Source organism: Candoia aspera, chromosome 2, assembly GCF_035149785.1.
Source record: "Candoia aspera isolate rCanAsp1 chromosome 2, rCanAsp1.hap2, whole genome shotgun sequence".
NCBI classification, from domain to species: Eukaryota; Metazoa; Chordata; class Lepidosauria; order Squamata; family Boidae; genus Candoia; species Candoia aspera.
Window position 1 is genome coordinate 156634189 of NC_086154.1, and position 15673 is coordinate 156649861.

Sequence of the window (15673 nt, forward strand, 5' to 3'; positions counted from 1 at the left end):
CCAGCTTTCATGCCCCATTGAGACAGGTGGTGTCAACTGGGGCTATGACAACACTCTGGGAATTCCAGTTCTTGAAACATTTCACCATAATGTGTGTGACAAGACATGGGGGCAGGAAATGACAAAATCTGCATTACGGTACAAACCACATGACTTACGTGTGTTCAACATTAGGATGGAAGGCCAGGGGTTATGTTGTAATGTCAGCTTCTAGCTGTAATCCAAACTCTGGCTGTCACCTTTAAAGCCCTATGTGGCTCCAGATCTGAAGGACTGCCTTCTCCTGTACTCCTTTGCTCATCCAATCAGATCCAATAAGGTCAGCTTCCTCAGGTCCTGTCCCTCCAGGGTGGTCACCTGATGGGACCCTGGAGGTCACTGCTCTCGGAAGCAGTCCCCACTCTTTGGAACTCCCACAGGGGCAAATTCCATCTACCTCATTCCTCCTAGACTTCAGGAAAGTCCTACCTGTTCCATCTTGCAGAGGAGGACATGGATATGGGGGAGTCCTTGGGCATTTTATATGTGTATATTGTTCACTGTATATATTGTTCAGGGCCAGTAGAAATGGGCAGCATGCAAGCAGTGTAAATAAGCAAACAAACTGCAAGAAACCACCACTTCTCTGGAGGTTTGAGAATTCTAACTGAAAGGAATGTAAGGAGTGGAGAGATATGTCTGGCTCTGTGTTTTTTTATCACATGCACAACTCTTTCAATCAATTGCCTCCCCCGGGACAGGAGGGCATCCTAGCAGAAAACTCCCGTCAGTCCATTAAGGGTGTAGTAGATCTGATTTGTTGAATGGCACCATTCAGAGGCAGGGAGACAAACAATTCTCTTGCGATTGGGATTTTATTATAAACAAAAGTTCCATTTCTCTTTTCTTACTCTCTATTCACTATCTTACCCCTATGTCTCCTGGTTATGCTAGCACCTCAGCTGCCTTTCCAGTGAATGCATGCTCCTGGCCCTCCAGTTTGCCTCCGCTGTCTTGGGAAAGGTTTGGCTGATGTTGTCTCTTGTTATGAAAGCAGCTGCTCACGTCCTCCTCTTCTCGTCCTTGGAGATTTGGTACTTCCCCAGATGCTGCCAAGGCGGCCATCTCAACCCCACTTTTCACCATCATTCTGGGCCCTTTGGCTTTCTCAGTGCCTTCTGCTTTTTTCTGGTCCTCCTTTTTCTTCTCTTCTTCTACCTTCCATCTTCTCTCCACTGTTTTGCTCTAACTTTCTTCCTTGCTGTTTTTTTCATGCCACCAAGCCACCCTCTTCAGCTGGATTCTTTTTCAAAGGGTTGGTGCTCTGTATATGGTAAGGACAGGCCTTTAAAAACAATTGCAGGGGAAAACAGGAAGAAGGGGCATGGATGTTTGAATTGCATCACAAAGCAAACCCAGAAAGCACTCTCTGCTGTAATAGTATATGGTATTAAGATTATCACCAACCAGAAAAAATTGCACAACATATTTACCTTGACACTAAATTTAATCGTAGACCTCAGTGTAGCTTATGTGTAATCCTACCTTCACCCTATTACCCATGCAAATATTTATCCTAACCCAAACTCTTGCAGTCACTCCCAAGGTACCCTAAGTTTAATCCTCACAATCACCACTAGAGGCTGCTCTTGTATTGCATTGTGGGGAATATTGAGCACTCTTGTTATTCCTAGTAAAATAACCAATAAAACAACTAGGTATTCTTGGGAGCTAACTGCTGCCTCTATGCACATCTTACCAGAATTTTTAAACTGTTTCGTTTTTGAAGCTTATCAATTTTCACCTAAACTGAATTTGCTTTGGCAGGATATTCAAATAGCTTTCTGTTTATAGATTGCATCACAACCAGTAACTCAGAATTACCTCAGAGATAGCAATATTTGGAGTTAAAATTACTCTTTCTTAAGCAGCACAAGCAGCAGAAAGTAAATCAGCTGGAGATATCTCAGTACTGTGCTTTCAGTAGCGTTGGTAATTACCCCAGATAAATCTGCTTCACGTTTGCCTCACTTAATTTTTTTTTCTGAAAGTATCAGAGACTATGTAGGAGGGAGTTAAAGAAAGTTACTTTTTATGTTGAAGAATTATTCCTCCTGCAAACTTCAAAACTTAATCCAAAATGGTGTACATAAGATTTCACTTGCCAATTAATTAATTAATCAGGCAGGCCAATAGGTTCAATATAAAAAGATTCCAAGACAGAGTTGTTTTGGACTTCTGGCTAAGACATATTAGCTGCAGCTCATGGAATTTCCCGCTAACTAGAATAACTGTCTAGCAGAATGAGTAGATGCCATTCTGAGTTCTGGAGGGAAGATACTCATAAAGTGGAAGACCCTGCAGAGTAGTACCACTTCTGGGTAGGAAGGTAGTCACCACCACTCTAGAGAACCGCCACATGGAAAGCTGTCAGTTCTTGTAACTCAACATCTCCTGGATGAGTGAACTGGACAAGCTGATTCTACCTAGAGGAGGCCGCTACCTGGGATCCAAGCCATTTGGGATTTCAACAACTAAAACCAACACTTTGGATTGTATCTGGAAGCTGACTGGGAGCTGATGCAATGTCTGCAATATAGGTGTCACATGGCTGCAACAGCTCTCATCTGCCTAATATGCAGGCAGCTGCATTCTGCATCAACTGCAGTTTCTGAGCATCTTCAAAGGTGATCCCATCTACAGTGCATTGCAGTAATCAGCTAGTTTGGTCTACTGGTTAAGGTGCTGGGCTAGAAACCAGGAGACTGAGAGTTCTAGTCCCACCTTAGGGATGAAAGCTGGCTTGGGCCAGTCACTCTCACTCAGCCCAACTCACCTGACAGGGTTGCTGTTGTGGAGAAAATAGGAGCAGGAAGGAGTATTAGGCATGTTCGCTGCCTTGAGTTATTTATAAAAATAATAAAGGCAGGATAAAAATTAAATAAATAAATCTATCTTGGTGATGATGGAGGCATGAATTATTCTTACTGAGTTGTCCTGCACATCAGCAAAAACTAGATGAAGGTGCCCCTTGCCATGGCCTCCACCTGCCCTTCCAGAAGCTGCCATGAATCCAGGGAGATGCCCAAATCACAAACCTGCCATTTCATTTCAGGGGGAGTGCCAACTCATCCAGAGTACCCAGAAGAGCCAGATGGTCTCTGGTCAAGCAGCAGCTCTGCCTCAGCTTGTTTTGCCCCATCTGGGCCAGCTCTGCCTCAGCTTGTTTGCCCCCATCCAGAACTGGAAGCACTGTGTCAAGGCTTTCAGTTTCTCTGACACTCTGACTCTGAAAGTGCAGCCATGCAGAATCTCTTATTAGCAGAAGTGGGGAATCTGTAGTACACTCACTGGCAACAGAACCAGCTAAACACAGCTGGCAAAACCCAACTCTCTTGGCTAATTCAAATTGTCCCACTGTTCAGCAAAGCACTACTCCAGTTTATTGAACATGTCTGGCATCGTTCAAAGGAGCAATAAGCCAGGTGTTTAAGAAGCCCTGACAAATACTTCAGAATGCTTCAGTAGAGCAATAGTGCATGCTTCTGCAGAAGCCAGATGTCTGATCTCTCCTGCAGCTAAACCAGAATGAACCATGGACAACAGTGCCCAATGTCATGTGCGCCGTTTCAATGTATTTGATGCATCGTAACGTTTCGCATGTCATTAATTGGATGCGTGTTTCATTTGTCTAGGGAGGATGGGAACGATTATATTTTGGCTATGCTTTGGAATGTATTTGTGTTATCTACTGCGCTCAAGGTTACTTTCCCAGGCTAGCAACTCTGACGATTGCTGGCACCTGTGCCGGGCGGGGCTGTTACGAGGGAGGCGGGATACGTTTGAAGCAAGGGTTTAAGTTTGTATTTGGCGCGCTTTTGCTCATTCTCAGCTTTCTCTGTATTTGTCTTTAGTACTCTAATAAATCAGATTTCATTTAGCATCCTCTTGTGAGTCTGAGTATTTGGGGCTAGGGCAATCATTACATAAAGCTGAGAATCTCAGTTCCTAACTCCGCTGGCCCCTGTCCAGGAAAGACAAGCGTCTAACCTGTGAGGGAGAGAGCCCGCGATGACCGAACCCGACATCGTGATGATGGAGGAAGGGGAACCGGACTCGACCGTGAGGCCGTCCGGCCGACCGTCCCAAGGTGGGGAGCTGTCCGCCATCAGAGAGGAGGCGAGCTCCGGGTCGGAGAGCGAAGCCGGGGGGCTGAAAACGGCCCCGGAGACCACCGTGAATTCTCCGGGCGAGCTGCTCACCTGGGATGAGACCCGAGGAGATGCCACAGCAGCGGGGGGCCCATCCTGGAGGCAGAGATACCCCTTATCCCCCAACGTGGTGCAGGTGCAACCAACGGAGGGCTCACCCACTCCGGATCGGATCCGAGTGCTGGAGTCGAAAATGGATTCGTTGGAGGCTATCCTGAAACAGCTGAGCTTGGATGTAACCTCGATGCGAGAGGTCCGGGAAGAATCAAGCCAGAGGCATTCAACCCCTTCTTCCCAGGGGCTGACCCCGGAACGGCGACGGGTGGTGCGGAGGCGCGAAGGGGACCAGTCGGTCCAGATGGAAATCGCAGCATCGCCCGGGCGATCGCCCCGGGGCCCCGTGCCGCCCCGAGTCAGGGAAGCACCAGCCGCAGCAGCCCCGGTGGTGGGGCGCAGCCCGGCGGGAGGCGGCATGCGAGACTTCCCTGTCAAGTTTGATGGGGACCCGACCAAACTCTCGTTCTTCCTGACGAATGCGAAAGCCTATATGGAGGAATGGGGGGCGGTTTTCCAATCGGAGAAGGCAAGAATCATCACCATTGCCACCAAACTGAAGGGGAGGGCGGCAGACTGGTATGTCCAGATGTGCCAGTCGGAAGCGCCTGAACTGGAAAATCTCGAGGAGTTCCTCTGGGCGTTGAAGCAACACTTCGAGGACCCCTTAGCAAAGGAGAGAGCAAAGCGAGCCCTGAAGGAACTCAAGCAGGGGTCCCGATCAGTGGCCGATTATGCTTTGGAGTTTAAAGCACTAGCTGGGAAGGTGGATGACTGGTCCCAAGCAACCATTATCGAGCTCTTCAAAGATGGCTTGAATACAGAGGTGCTGCGCTGGTCCCTGGGGAGGGACGACCCATACACGCTGTATGAGTGGATCCTGCTGGCAGGAAGGGCTGAACATGCCCAAGAGATCTTTGCCCAGCGGAAGACCGCCAAGTCGGGGCGGGAGGTGAAGCCCAGCCGCCCATCGACCACCGGGGGGAAACCGGGACAACGACCCTGGGACGAGGAGCGGGAGAAGCGGTATGCAAAAGGCTTGTGTCTGAGATGTGGTAAGGAGGGGCATCGAGTGGCAGCATGCCCGAAGGCAAAGGTAGAGGAACGGCCCGGAAAACCGCCGGCGAAGTCCCCTGCGTTGCCGAGGAAACAGAAAGCTGCGGTGGCTGAGACCGAGGGAGACGATGTGATGTTCTACGAAATTGAAGGGGAGACCGAAATCCCGCAGCCGGCGGGAAACGCCAGCCACCTGCTCTAAAGGGCGCCGCTGGGCAGGTGGTAGAGGACGGGCGCGAGCCTCCATCGGTGAGTGGCACTTACCGCATACTCATGGTGAAATTGAAATTGGGTTCCCAAGTCAAGACGGTGGAAGTATGGGCCATGATTGATTCGGGGTGTTCCCGGTGTCTGATGCACCCCGACGTGGTGGCAGCTTTGGAGCTCCCCACTTTCCCTCTACAAAGACCCATCGCATTTACTCAATTGGATGGGTCCATGGCAGGGGGCAAACCGGTCACCCATTTTACAGGGCGGGTAGCCTTGCAACTGGGCAGTCACCAGGAAGGGTTGTCTTTTGTCGTGGCTCCCGTAGGGGGGCCATTGGTGGTGTTAGGGGTACCATGGTTGGTGCAGCAAAACCCCCAAATAAACTGGGTTTACCGGACCATCACATTTAGGGATGGGTTTTATCAAGCGGCAGAGGGGAAGGGTGCCCCAGAGGAGATGGTGGGGGTTGCGGCAGCTGCGACTCCGCCTTACCCGGCCTCTCCTCTGGAAGGCTTGCCGGCCGAGTACAGGATGTTTGCTGATGTATTCGGTGAAAAGGAAGCTGACCAGTTGCCCCCCCATCGAAAGACGGACTGTGCCATAGAACTGCTGCCCAACACTCAATTGCCTAAACCAAAAATTTATTCCATGACGCAAAAGGAACTGACTCTGTTGAGGGAATTTGTGGACAAAAATTTGGCGCGCGGATTCATTGAGCCGGCGAATTCACCCGTGGGGGCGCCGGTTCTTTTTCGCCCAAAAAAGGATGGGACATTGAGACTTTGTACGGATTTCCGCGGATTAAATGCCGTCTCAATTTCCAACAAATATCCCTTGCCATTGATAAAGGACATGTTGTCACATCTGGCCAAAGGCAAGATCTTCTCTAAACTGGATTTAAGAGAAGCCTACTATCGTGTACGAATCAAGGAGGGTGATGAGTGGAAAACTGCATTCAATTGCCCGTTGGGAGCCTTCCAGTATAAGGTGTTGCCGTTTGGGTTGGCTGGGGCCCCTGGGGTATTTATGCAATTAATCAATGAAGTTTTGCATGAACATCTGTTTAAAGGTGTACTGGTGTATTTGGATGATGTGTTGATTTATACGGAAACCATGAAAGAGCATGTAGCTCTGGTAAAGAAAGTCTTGTGTAAACTCAGATCTGCTGAATTGTATGCAAAGCTATCGAAATGTGCCTTTCATCAGACCCAAATTGACTACTTGGGGTATAGGATTTCTGATAAAGGTATAGAAATGGACCCTGCCAAGGTGCAGGCTGTCATGGACTGGGAGAGTCCCCGTACCCGCAGGCAACTTCAAAGTTTCCTGGGGTTCAGCAACTACTACAGATTATTCATAAGGGGGTTCGCTGAGATTGCCTTGCCCCTAACGGACCTGCTTCGAACAAAAGGGGTGGGAGATACTAGGAGAGTCAAGAATCCCGGAGCGCTGTTGAGGTGGACGCCTGCTTGTCAAACGGCGTTTGAGCGGCTGAAAGCAGCTTTCGTCAAAGAGCCCATTTTACAACACCCTGATCCCTCAAAGCCTTTTGTTGTACAGGCAGATGCCTCCGATTATTCTATTGGCGCATTGTTGATGCAAAAAGACGAGGCAGGATGCCTCAAGCCCTGTGCCTATCTATCCCGCAAGTTCTCTGAGACTGAGAGGCGTTGGCATGTTTGGGAAAAGGAGGCATTTGCAGTAAAAGCTGCATTAGAAGCTTGGCGGCATCTGTTGGAAGGGGCAAATCATCCCTTTGAGGTATGGACTGATCATAAAAACTTGGAGGCACTTAGTACCCCTCGAAAACTGAGCCCTAAACAGGTTCGTTGGGCTCAATTTTTCAATCGATTCAATTTTCAGTTCAAATTTATTCCAGGGAAAAAGAACTTCTTGGCTGATGCCTTGTCAAGGCAACCTCAAGACTCTGGGGCGGCGCCAGATGTGGTAAGCACCCTATGGTCGGCGCCCCAATTGGGCATGCAGGCTGTGACGCGAAGCCAAACGCGCGCGCAGCAACCGCCCACCACAAGCGCTGCTCAGCCAAGCACTTTGTCAATTCCCTCCCAGTTGCAACAAAAGTTTTTAAAAGAACTAAAAACGGATACTTGGTTGCTTGCAAATAAAGACAATGTTACTTTTGACAGAGGCTTCGCTTGGAAATCCGACCGCCTCTACGTTCCTGAAAACCTCAGAAAAGATGTGTTAACACGTTCACACGATGACAAACTCGCAGGCCACTTCGGGTTTGTAAAAACCTTGCACCTCGTTCGGAGGCAATTCTGGTGGCCCACATTACGTAAAGATGTCAAAGACTACATTGCTTCCTGCACTGTCTGTGCAATGTCCAAGCGCAAGGTGGGCAAGCCCCAAGGGCTGCTGCAGCCGGTAGCAGCCCCCTCTTCCCCTTGGGAAGAAATCTCCATGGATTTTATTGTAGAGCTACCACCCAGCCAACGCAAAACGGTCATTTGGGTGGTCAAGGATTATTTCTCCAAACAAGCTCACTTTATCCCTTGCGTGTCCATTCCGTCAGCGCGTCAATTGGCCCGCCTATTCCTTGTACACGTGTACAGGCTACACGGATGTCCCTCCCGCTTGATTTCGGACAGAGGTACACAATTTACCTCGCAGTTTTGGCGGGCGTTTCTCAAGCTGTTAGGCACGAAGCAAGCCCTGTCCACGGCTTGGCATCCTCAGACGGATGGGGCCACTGAGGCGGTTAACTCTACTCTAGAGCAGTACCTTCGCGCTTTTGTGAATTATCAGCAGGACAATTGGGTAGACCTCCTCCCATTTGCTGAAGTGGCTTACAACAATGCAGTGCATCAAAGCACTGGGCAAACCCCGTTTCGGGTGGCTCAGGGTAAAGACTTTGTACCTATCACTGATCTCCCACAACCTCCTGCAGGTGCAGTCACTACAGATGATTGGTCAACACAACTGGCTGACTCTTGGCCAATGATTCAAAAGGCATTGGCTGATGCACAGGCAGATTATAAACTGTATGCTGATCGGAAGCGAGCCCCACAACCTGCGTTCCATGTTGGGGACTCGGTATACCTTTCTACCAAGTTTATCAAGTCTGCACAACCTTCAAAGAAACTGGCGCCTAAATTTGTGGGTCCTTTCCCAATTGTCGCTCAAATTAACCCTGTGACTTTTAAACTTGACTTGCCTCATAACCTTAAACGCTTACACCCTGTTTTTCATTGCAGCTTACTCAAACCGACTATTCCTTCTGATCGCTGGCATCGGCAACCTCCACCTCCCACCCCCATCATGATTGATGGTCAGCAACACTTTGAAGTTAAAGAAATTTTGGACTCTAGACGCCTTCGCAATACTTTGCAATATTTAGTTCGTTGGAAGCATTTCCCTCATCCTGAGTGGGTCGCTGCACCGGATGTGGCTTCCCCGGTTCTGGTGGCCCGTTTTCACTCCGCTTATCCCTCGAAACCAGGTCCCTAGGGGTATTTTAGGAGGGCGGTATGTCATGTGCGCCGTTTCAATGTATTTGATGCATCGTAACATTTCGCATGTCATTAATTGGATGCGTGTTTCATTTGTCTAGGGAGGATGGGAACGATTATATTTTGGCTATGCTTTGGAATGTATTTGTGTTATCTACTGCGCTCAAGGTTACTTTCCCAGGCTAGCAACTCTGACGATTGCTGGCACCTGTGCCGGGCGGGGCTGTTACGAGGGAGGCGGGATACGTTTGAAGCAAGGGTTTAAGTTTGTATTTGGCGCGCTTTTGCTCATTCTCAGCTTTCTCTGTATTTGTCTTTAGTACTCTAATAAATCAGATTTCATTTAGCATCCTCTTGTGAGTCTGAGTATTTGGGGCTAGGGCAATCATTACACCCAACAACTGAAGGAGAGGGTGTAATGAACGCCTATTCTAAAACACTATCAGACTCATGAGCAGGAATGCAAAGATATCTGATTTATTAAAGAATAGTATGCAGGATCACAGAGAAAGCTGAGAATGATAAAAGCGCGCCAAATGCAAACTAAAAACCCTCGGTGCAAACAAGATCCCTCCCCCCGTAGAATCTTCCCAGGCTCACAATCCCAGGTGCTCCTAATGGCTTCTGATGGTCTGTGGGAAAAGGCCTTGAACAGAGCACATAACCCAAACACATTCCACTGTAATGAACACAGATACAGACCTTGGTACAAGGTTTCACAGCAGCTCTCTCCCAAACAGAAACGCGCGTCAGCGCCATGGCATGTGAAACGTTACGATGTATACTGTACATTGAAACAGTGAACATGACAGAGGGGAAGAAACATGCTTGCATCAGCCTCAGGTGCCCAGCCATTGACCCTGTAATCAATTACTATATATTGCTGATGAAGCATCATAGACCATGTTCACAGAAAAAATTGTGTTGAAGAAGAGGGGGGAAATACTTGAAAACTGGAACATCTAATGATGTCTTTAAGCTACTTACTTGACTGGGGATGAGAGGAAGGCAATGTCACAAGGACTTGTTTTTTAAAAACAGCATATTCGTACCATGATTAGGACACAAGGATAAGCCCAGTAATTCCAAGAACCTTTTCACAAGTATGCTTATGAAGCAGGTATCCTCTATTGGGCACTCCTGTGTTTTGTGTTCCTTAATTCATAGCTTTGCATTTGCCTCTGTTATTTTAAGGCTATAACTATAATCATCAAGATTATTCTGAATGTTGTATGCATCTTTTGTATTAACTATTGTACATATTTCTGTGTTATTTTTGAATTTCATAAGCATTCCCTATGCCTCTGCATCCAAAGAAACACATTAGGGAATACAGGCATTTCATTCACCACCTCCTCCAGCATGTTGAGAAACCATCGATAAGACCCTTTAAGTACAGTTTTGTATTGTCGTTTTTCAAAACAACAATAGAGATCCACCAGAAAAATCACGTGGATGGAAGGAAAGCAGCTTTGCTCCATCTGTTGTTGCTAACGGGGCTCAAAGGGTTGCATGGCCCCTGCAGAAGCTTCAGAGTTCTATCCTGCATGCTAATCAGTGCAGAGATATTCAGGGCCTCTAAGACTACAAGCCACCCAGTCACAGAACGACTGTTTGAACACTCTCCCCGTATGCATTTTCTAGCTATATGGCATCAGGTTTTAACCCACCATGGTAAGAGAGGGCTCTGAGGGTTGCAGGTTACTTTATCCCTGCAATAAAGCATTGTTAATAAAGTTCTGATTTAGTGTGATTGTGTCCGCCTGCAAAACTGTCTCTTTCTTTCCATGGATATAATTAGCTGATGTGCTAACAATGAATACAGTAAGTAAATACTTTTTCTTTGGTTGACCCTCTGCTCTTCCAACCCTAGAGTCTATCATGACTGGAGTGCAAAGCTCCAGGCATTTGTGGGGTGGCAGCAAAGAGATAAGGGGAAAGAACTCTTGCCTGCCATCTAGTGGCCGCCGGGATTTTGCAGCCCAGGTTCTTATTCCAACTTAACTGGAAACTGACAGTGAATACTGGTCCTCCTTCCTCCTGCTCCCATCTCCTGAACCCCTGAGGCTGCCATCCTTTCGCTGGGCAGCAGCTCGCCTTCCCACGCCCAGGGGCCGTCGGCCGCCCCGCTCTGCAGCGGCCGCCCCTTCCTTCGCTCCGCCGGCCGGTCGAGGGCGCCATGCGCTCCCGGCCCCGTCCAGACTGGCGGCGCTCGGAAGGCGCGGCTTCCGGCCGCTCCTTCTCTGACGCCTTCCTCCCAGCCGCCTTCGGGCTTTGCCTACGGCCGCCGCCGCCGCCGCGGAGCGGGCCTGGGATGCCAAGATGGCGGCGGCGGTGGTGTCGGTCTTCCCGGGTGTGCGGCTCCTGACCATCGGCGATGCCAACGGCGAAATCCAGCGGCACCAAGAGCAGCAGGCGCTGCGTCTCGAGGCCCGCACCGGGCCTGACGCCGCTTGCCTCGCTCTGTATAGCCGTGAGTGGTGAAATGGGGCTGGGCGGGCGGGCCGGCTCGCTGACAAGCGGGCCGGTGGGGGCCTAGCCGCGTGACAAGGGAGGGCCGGATGAATGAATGAATGAATGGACGGACGGACGCCTGGTCAGCGGATGCGGAGGGGCAGCCAGGTTACTTCTCTGAGCTGCTTTCTTGCCATCGCTTCTTGGGGTTGCGAGGGAGGGCGGTCGCCGCCGCCAGTGTTTAGGCCAAGGGTTTCTGAACATGTGGAAAGAGTAGTTCACAGTTCAGGAAGGAGACCAAGTTCCACCCATGAGCACTTCAGGGAAAACTGGTGAGAGTCGCGACCTCCTCCGGAGTTTTTTGACATTTCGGTGCTAAGGAAGGACAGCTTTCCTGGGAGGGCAGCCCTAGCCCATTTATTTTCGTTTGCAGGCAAATAAAGGATAATGCCTCTTGGCTTTTTATGTTTTAGCCAAGTAAATGCTCCATGACTGTTGCCCCAAACTCGTAATAATTTTGCACCAGTCTGATGAGAAATCCCACGATTTAAAACACGGAATTGCTAACACTGCAGCGCAAAGATTAATCTGACATATTTTAAACTAAGCTGTCAAAAATTGATCTCCATCCCATGTAGTCCCAAAAGTCACATTAATAATTAAAGACTAGAAGGCCATACTGTCAAAGATGTATGTATCGTGATACCAGAACAGGGAAAAGCAAATTAGAATGAAGTGGATTTGTAAGTCATTAAAAAAAAACAGATTAGGCTTTAAATGGGATTGAGACTGGAAAAGTGCACTGTTTACACTGGCAAATTGAGAGAAAATCTTCCAAATTTATTTATAGGTTGAGTGGTCAATTGGATAATTGTCTGAATGCTTTTTTTGAATATCAGTACTCTAAAAGCAGTTTGTAGAAAACAGGAGGAGCACATGTAAAGAGACTTATTTGTTCTGGGCACAAAACACCTTTTTAAGAACACAGTCTTACTAACAATAACTCCTGGAACTGTTATGTAAATACTTTCACAACTGTAATAACCATTCTGAACTACTCTTTAGTATTTTTATTCCTGTAATCCTTGTGACAATTTGGCCAGTATTACTATTACATGTTGGTGGGAGGAGGATGTAAGTCTAAACTGACTCATGTGTTTATCTCTTCAGTGGGATCCAAATTGGATCTGTAGTTTGTACTTGTCCACCTGGTGTCCTGTTGGTAGATTCAACAATTATTCTAACAGTCTGATCCTGTATATGTTTAGTAGATTTTGATCAATTTTAAAAGGGATTTTATTGCACCTTGGGCTGACATAATTAAGGGAGCATCAGGTGGCTACATTGAGTGTGCATCCCATAGGTGGTTGCCTTCAATATTGGTGTCTGTTAGAAACAGGTGCTTTGCAATGAATGAACATAGTTGCTGTTCAGTATGAGCCAATAACTAGTTTTACAGAGAGTACTGTGTATACTTGTATTTGTGGTTTTTGCTTGATGAAGGTTGTTGTTTAGAGAGTTCATAGTGTTACAGGCTATACTAGATGTGAAATATGAATACTGCAGTGTATGTGGTCTTCTGCACTGTGACTTAATCACTATAATTCAGTCACTATAATACCATAACTTGAACATGTTAGGTGGATTCAAAATACTTTGTATACTGATTTCTGTATTGCTTGACAATCTTTTTGATATTATGCCATGAGAGGTGGAGACTTCCATACAAAGCATTTTAGTGGCAAGGTATTTGAATGACAGAAACTCAACTTTTTTGGTACTACAATAACTCTGTTTTGAAATCTACTCTCTCTTGGATGCCAGCAATTATTTTCAAACTTTCTCACATGAATACAGAAAGTATATCTAACTATAATGGTGTCTGGGATAGCAAGGAGGTCACTTTTCAATCTGGGTGACTTGGTCTAAGGAGTGAATGTGGGTATGATGGGGAAACCTTTACATACATATTGGCTATTCAGAACTGGTGTGAGACAGCAGCCATGTCTATTCACTAACTGCCTTCAGCTTTTGGAGCTAATGAGAAAACAGTTGAAGCCATAAAGTAAGTGGCAATCTTACAACAGATAAAGAACAAAATTACTAAACTAGCATGTAAAGCAGGTTGAATAAGCATGCCTGTGCTAGGGAAATTTGTGGATGCCAGATTGCAGACGAACTGACTGTATCTTTCAAAAAGTCCTGGGTTTTTTATATGTTAGTTAGACTTTGAAATCTTCCTTCACGAGACTGTCCAAAGGGAATGTCTTTTCTTGTAGGGTAGAGTCCCTGAACATGTTCAGTTTTACTTACTTCTTTAGTAGACTACTCAGACCATTAGAAAGAAGAAGTATACTGTAATTCCTCTGAGGAAATCCAGTAGAACGAACTAAAGTTGAGAATTTATAGAAGTTCTTTTTTTTATAGAGTGGCTGCTAGATAGGTTAAATTTGAGCAGAACAGGTAAGTTCTGCTTCCCTCGGGATCATTCCAAACCTCTTCCTGTATGATGCCATTTTGAAGGCAGATAAAGTTTTGTCTGGAACCTGATGTCTGAAGCATGACAGTCTCATGCTAAACCACTTTGGTTCCATTGAATCACCTCTGGAGTGGCATAGTCTACGAGAAAGTTTGGCATGGTCCATTGGAAACAGAACCATTCTACATTCCATTCCCAGTTAGCCATCCATAGAGCAGAAGATTATAAGTTCAGCTATTAAGTGTTACTGTAACTGAAATCAGGGGAAGAGAAACTCTGATCCTCCAGTTGTTGCTCAGCTACAACTCTCAGCCATATTAGGCAGCTTAGATAGCAATGAGTTGTAAGTCAACAATTCTTGGAGAGTTACAGATTTTTTTAATCCCTGACCTAATTGTAATAATTATTCTGCAGAACCCTTATGCATGAAATATTTGAAAATTGCCAGAGTCAGTCTTTCCCAGTGCTAGGTGAAGTATAATTTTTAGTTTTCCTTCTAACCTTGTTTTTGTTGTCCACATTGCCAACTTGAACTTTACTATCATTATCAACAGAACATTAATCATTGTAGAAATAGGGCTACTTTTTGGTTGGGTCAGTCTAAAATGGAAGAAACTTTAATTACAAAAGATGTTTTCCCTTGTAAGTCCTGCTGCCTAGTTTACAGGTTTTCTACTTTTGTTTTTTTTTACATCTAGAGAGAGTGGAGTACAAAACCCAAGCATTTTTGAAAATATTTTTATTATATATGCTAAAACAGGAAAAAAGGAAGAAGGTCCCCTCAACACAAAAGTATGCATTTCCCATTCATTAAATAAAACTAGTTGTTCATTTATATTAGTATCTTGCTATGTAAATAAATCATTAATATTTGTCAATTTACTATAGGAAAAATGGGAAATTAAATGTTGAAATTAGTGTATGAAGTCTAAATCTCTAAGTAGTCCTACAATTGGTTCTTTTGGCAGTAAATGCATATTTGAATGTAGAAAAATGTGCATAATTCAGAAGAGCACGGACATCTATAACAGCCCCAAAATCTTCCAAAACAAAATTATTCTGTGAAACAACTTTTCTCCAAAATAGAGGTGCTATAACCAAACCACTTCTTATGAACCAGTGTTGCATTTCAGCACTTTCAATTGCCAACAGTTAGCTGAACCATCAGTTTCTTCCTGGAAAGATAAGTGTCCAAGGGTTTCTAATAATGTTAGATAATTAATTAACAACAGTAACAATTGTTGTTAATCAGCTGTTAATTTTAAATCTATAGAAGTGTGATATTTAGGTACCAGAAATTTATTCTTTTGTTGTTTAGTACCAGATATTCCAATTCATTATTCCATGCCTTCCTGTATTTTTGAACTTTTTGGGTATCCTAACAACCATTTATAAATTGTTACTCTAGGTTTGTTATTTTGTTTATTAGTAGGGCTGTGGAAAGCAGCAAAGCGCAGTCTCCTCTCTAAGAGCCTCCCTGCATTTTCTGACATTGTGGGCTAGGATTGTTGCCAAAGCAGCTCCTCAAATTTATCACTGAATCCTATTAACTGAGCTAAATACACGCGCAAACTGCATCCAAATATTCCAGGGAAAGCATTATCATGCAATGTTTGTGTTTGGAATCTCTATAATGTTAATTTAGCTTGATCAGAAGGCTCAGAGTAGCCTCCATAGTAGTTAATATAGGAGGACCAGTTACATACTTTCCTGGAGTCTTCTATTCTGCACAGTCCCAGTGAAGCCAGTGCAGTTGT

General features: G+C 46.0%; 1 protein-coding gene across 3 annotated transcripts in view; it reads left to right on the top strand.

Annotated features, from left to right (window-relative positions):
* The first annotated feature begins 11237 nt into the window (after positions 1–11237).
* Positions 11238–15673, top strand: part of CARM1 (coactivator associated arginine methyltransferase 1) — a 39400-nt gene continuing 34964 nt past the window's right edge. For all 3 annotated transcript variants that reach the window (XM_063294518.1, XM_063294519.1, XM_063294520.1), the window contains exon 1: positions 11238–11456. In XM_063294518.1, the coding sequence (XP_063150588.1) occupies positions 11306–11456 (151 nt within the window). In that variant the 5' untranslated portion in view covers positions 11238–11305. The remainder of the gene's footprint in view (positions 11457–15673) is intronic.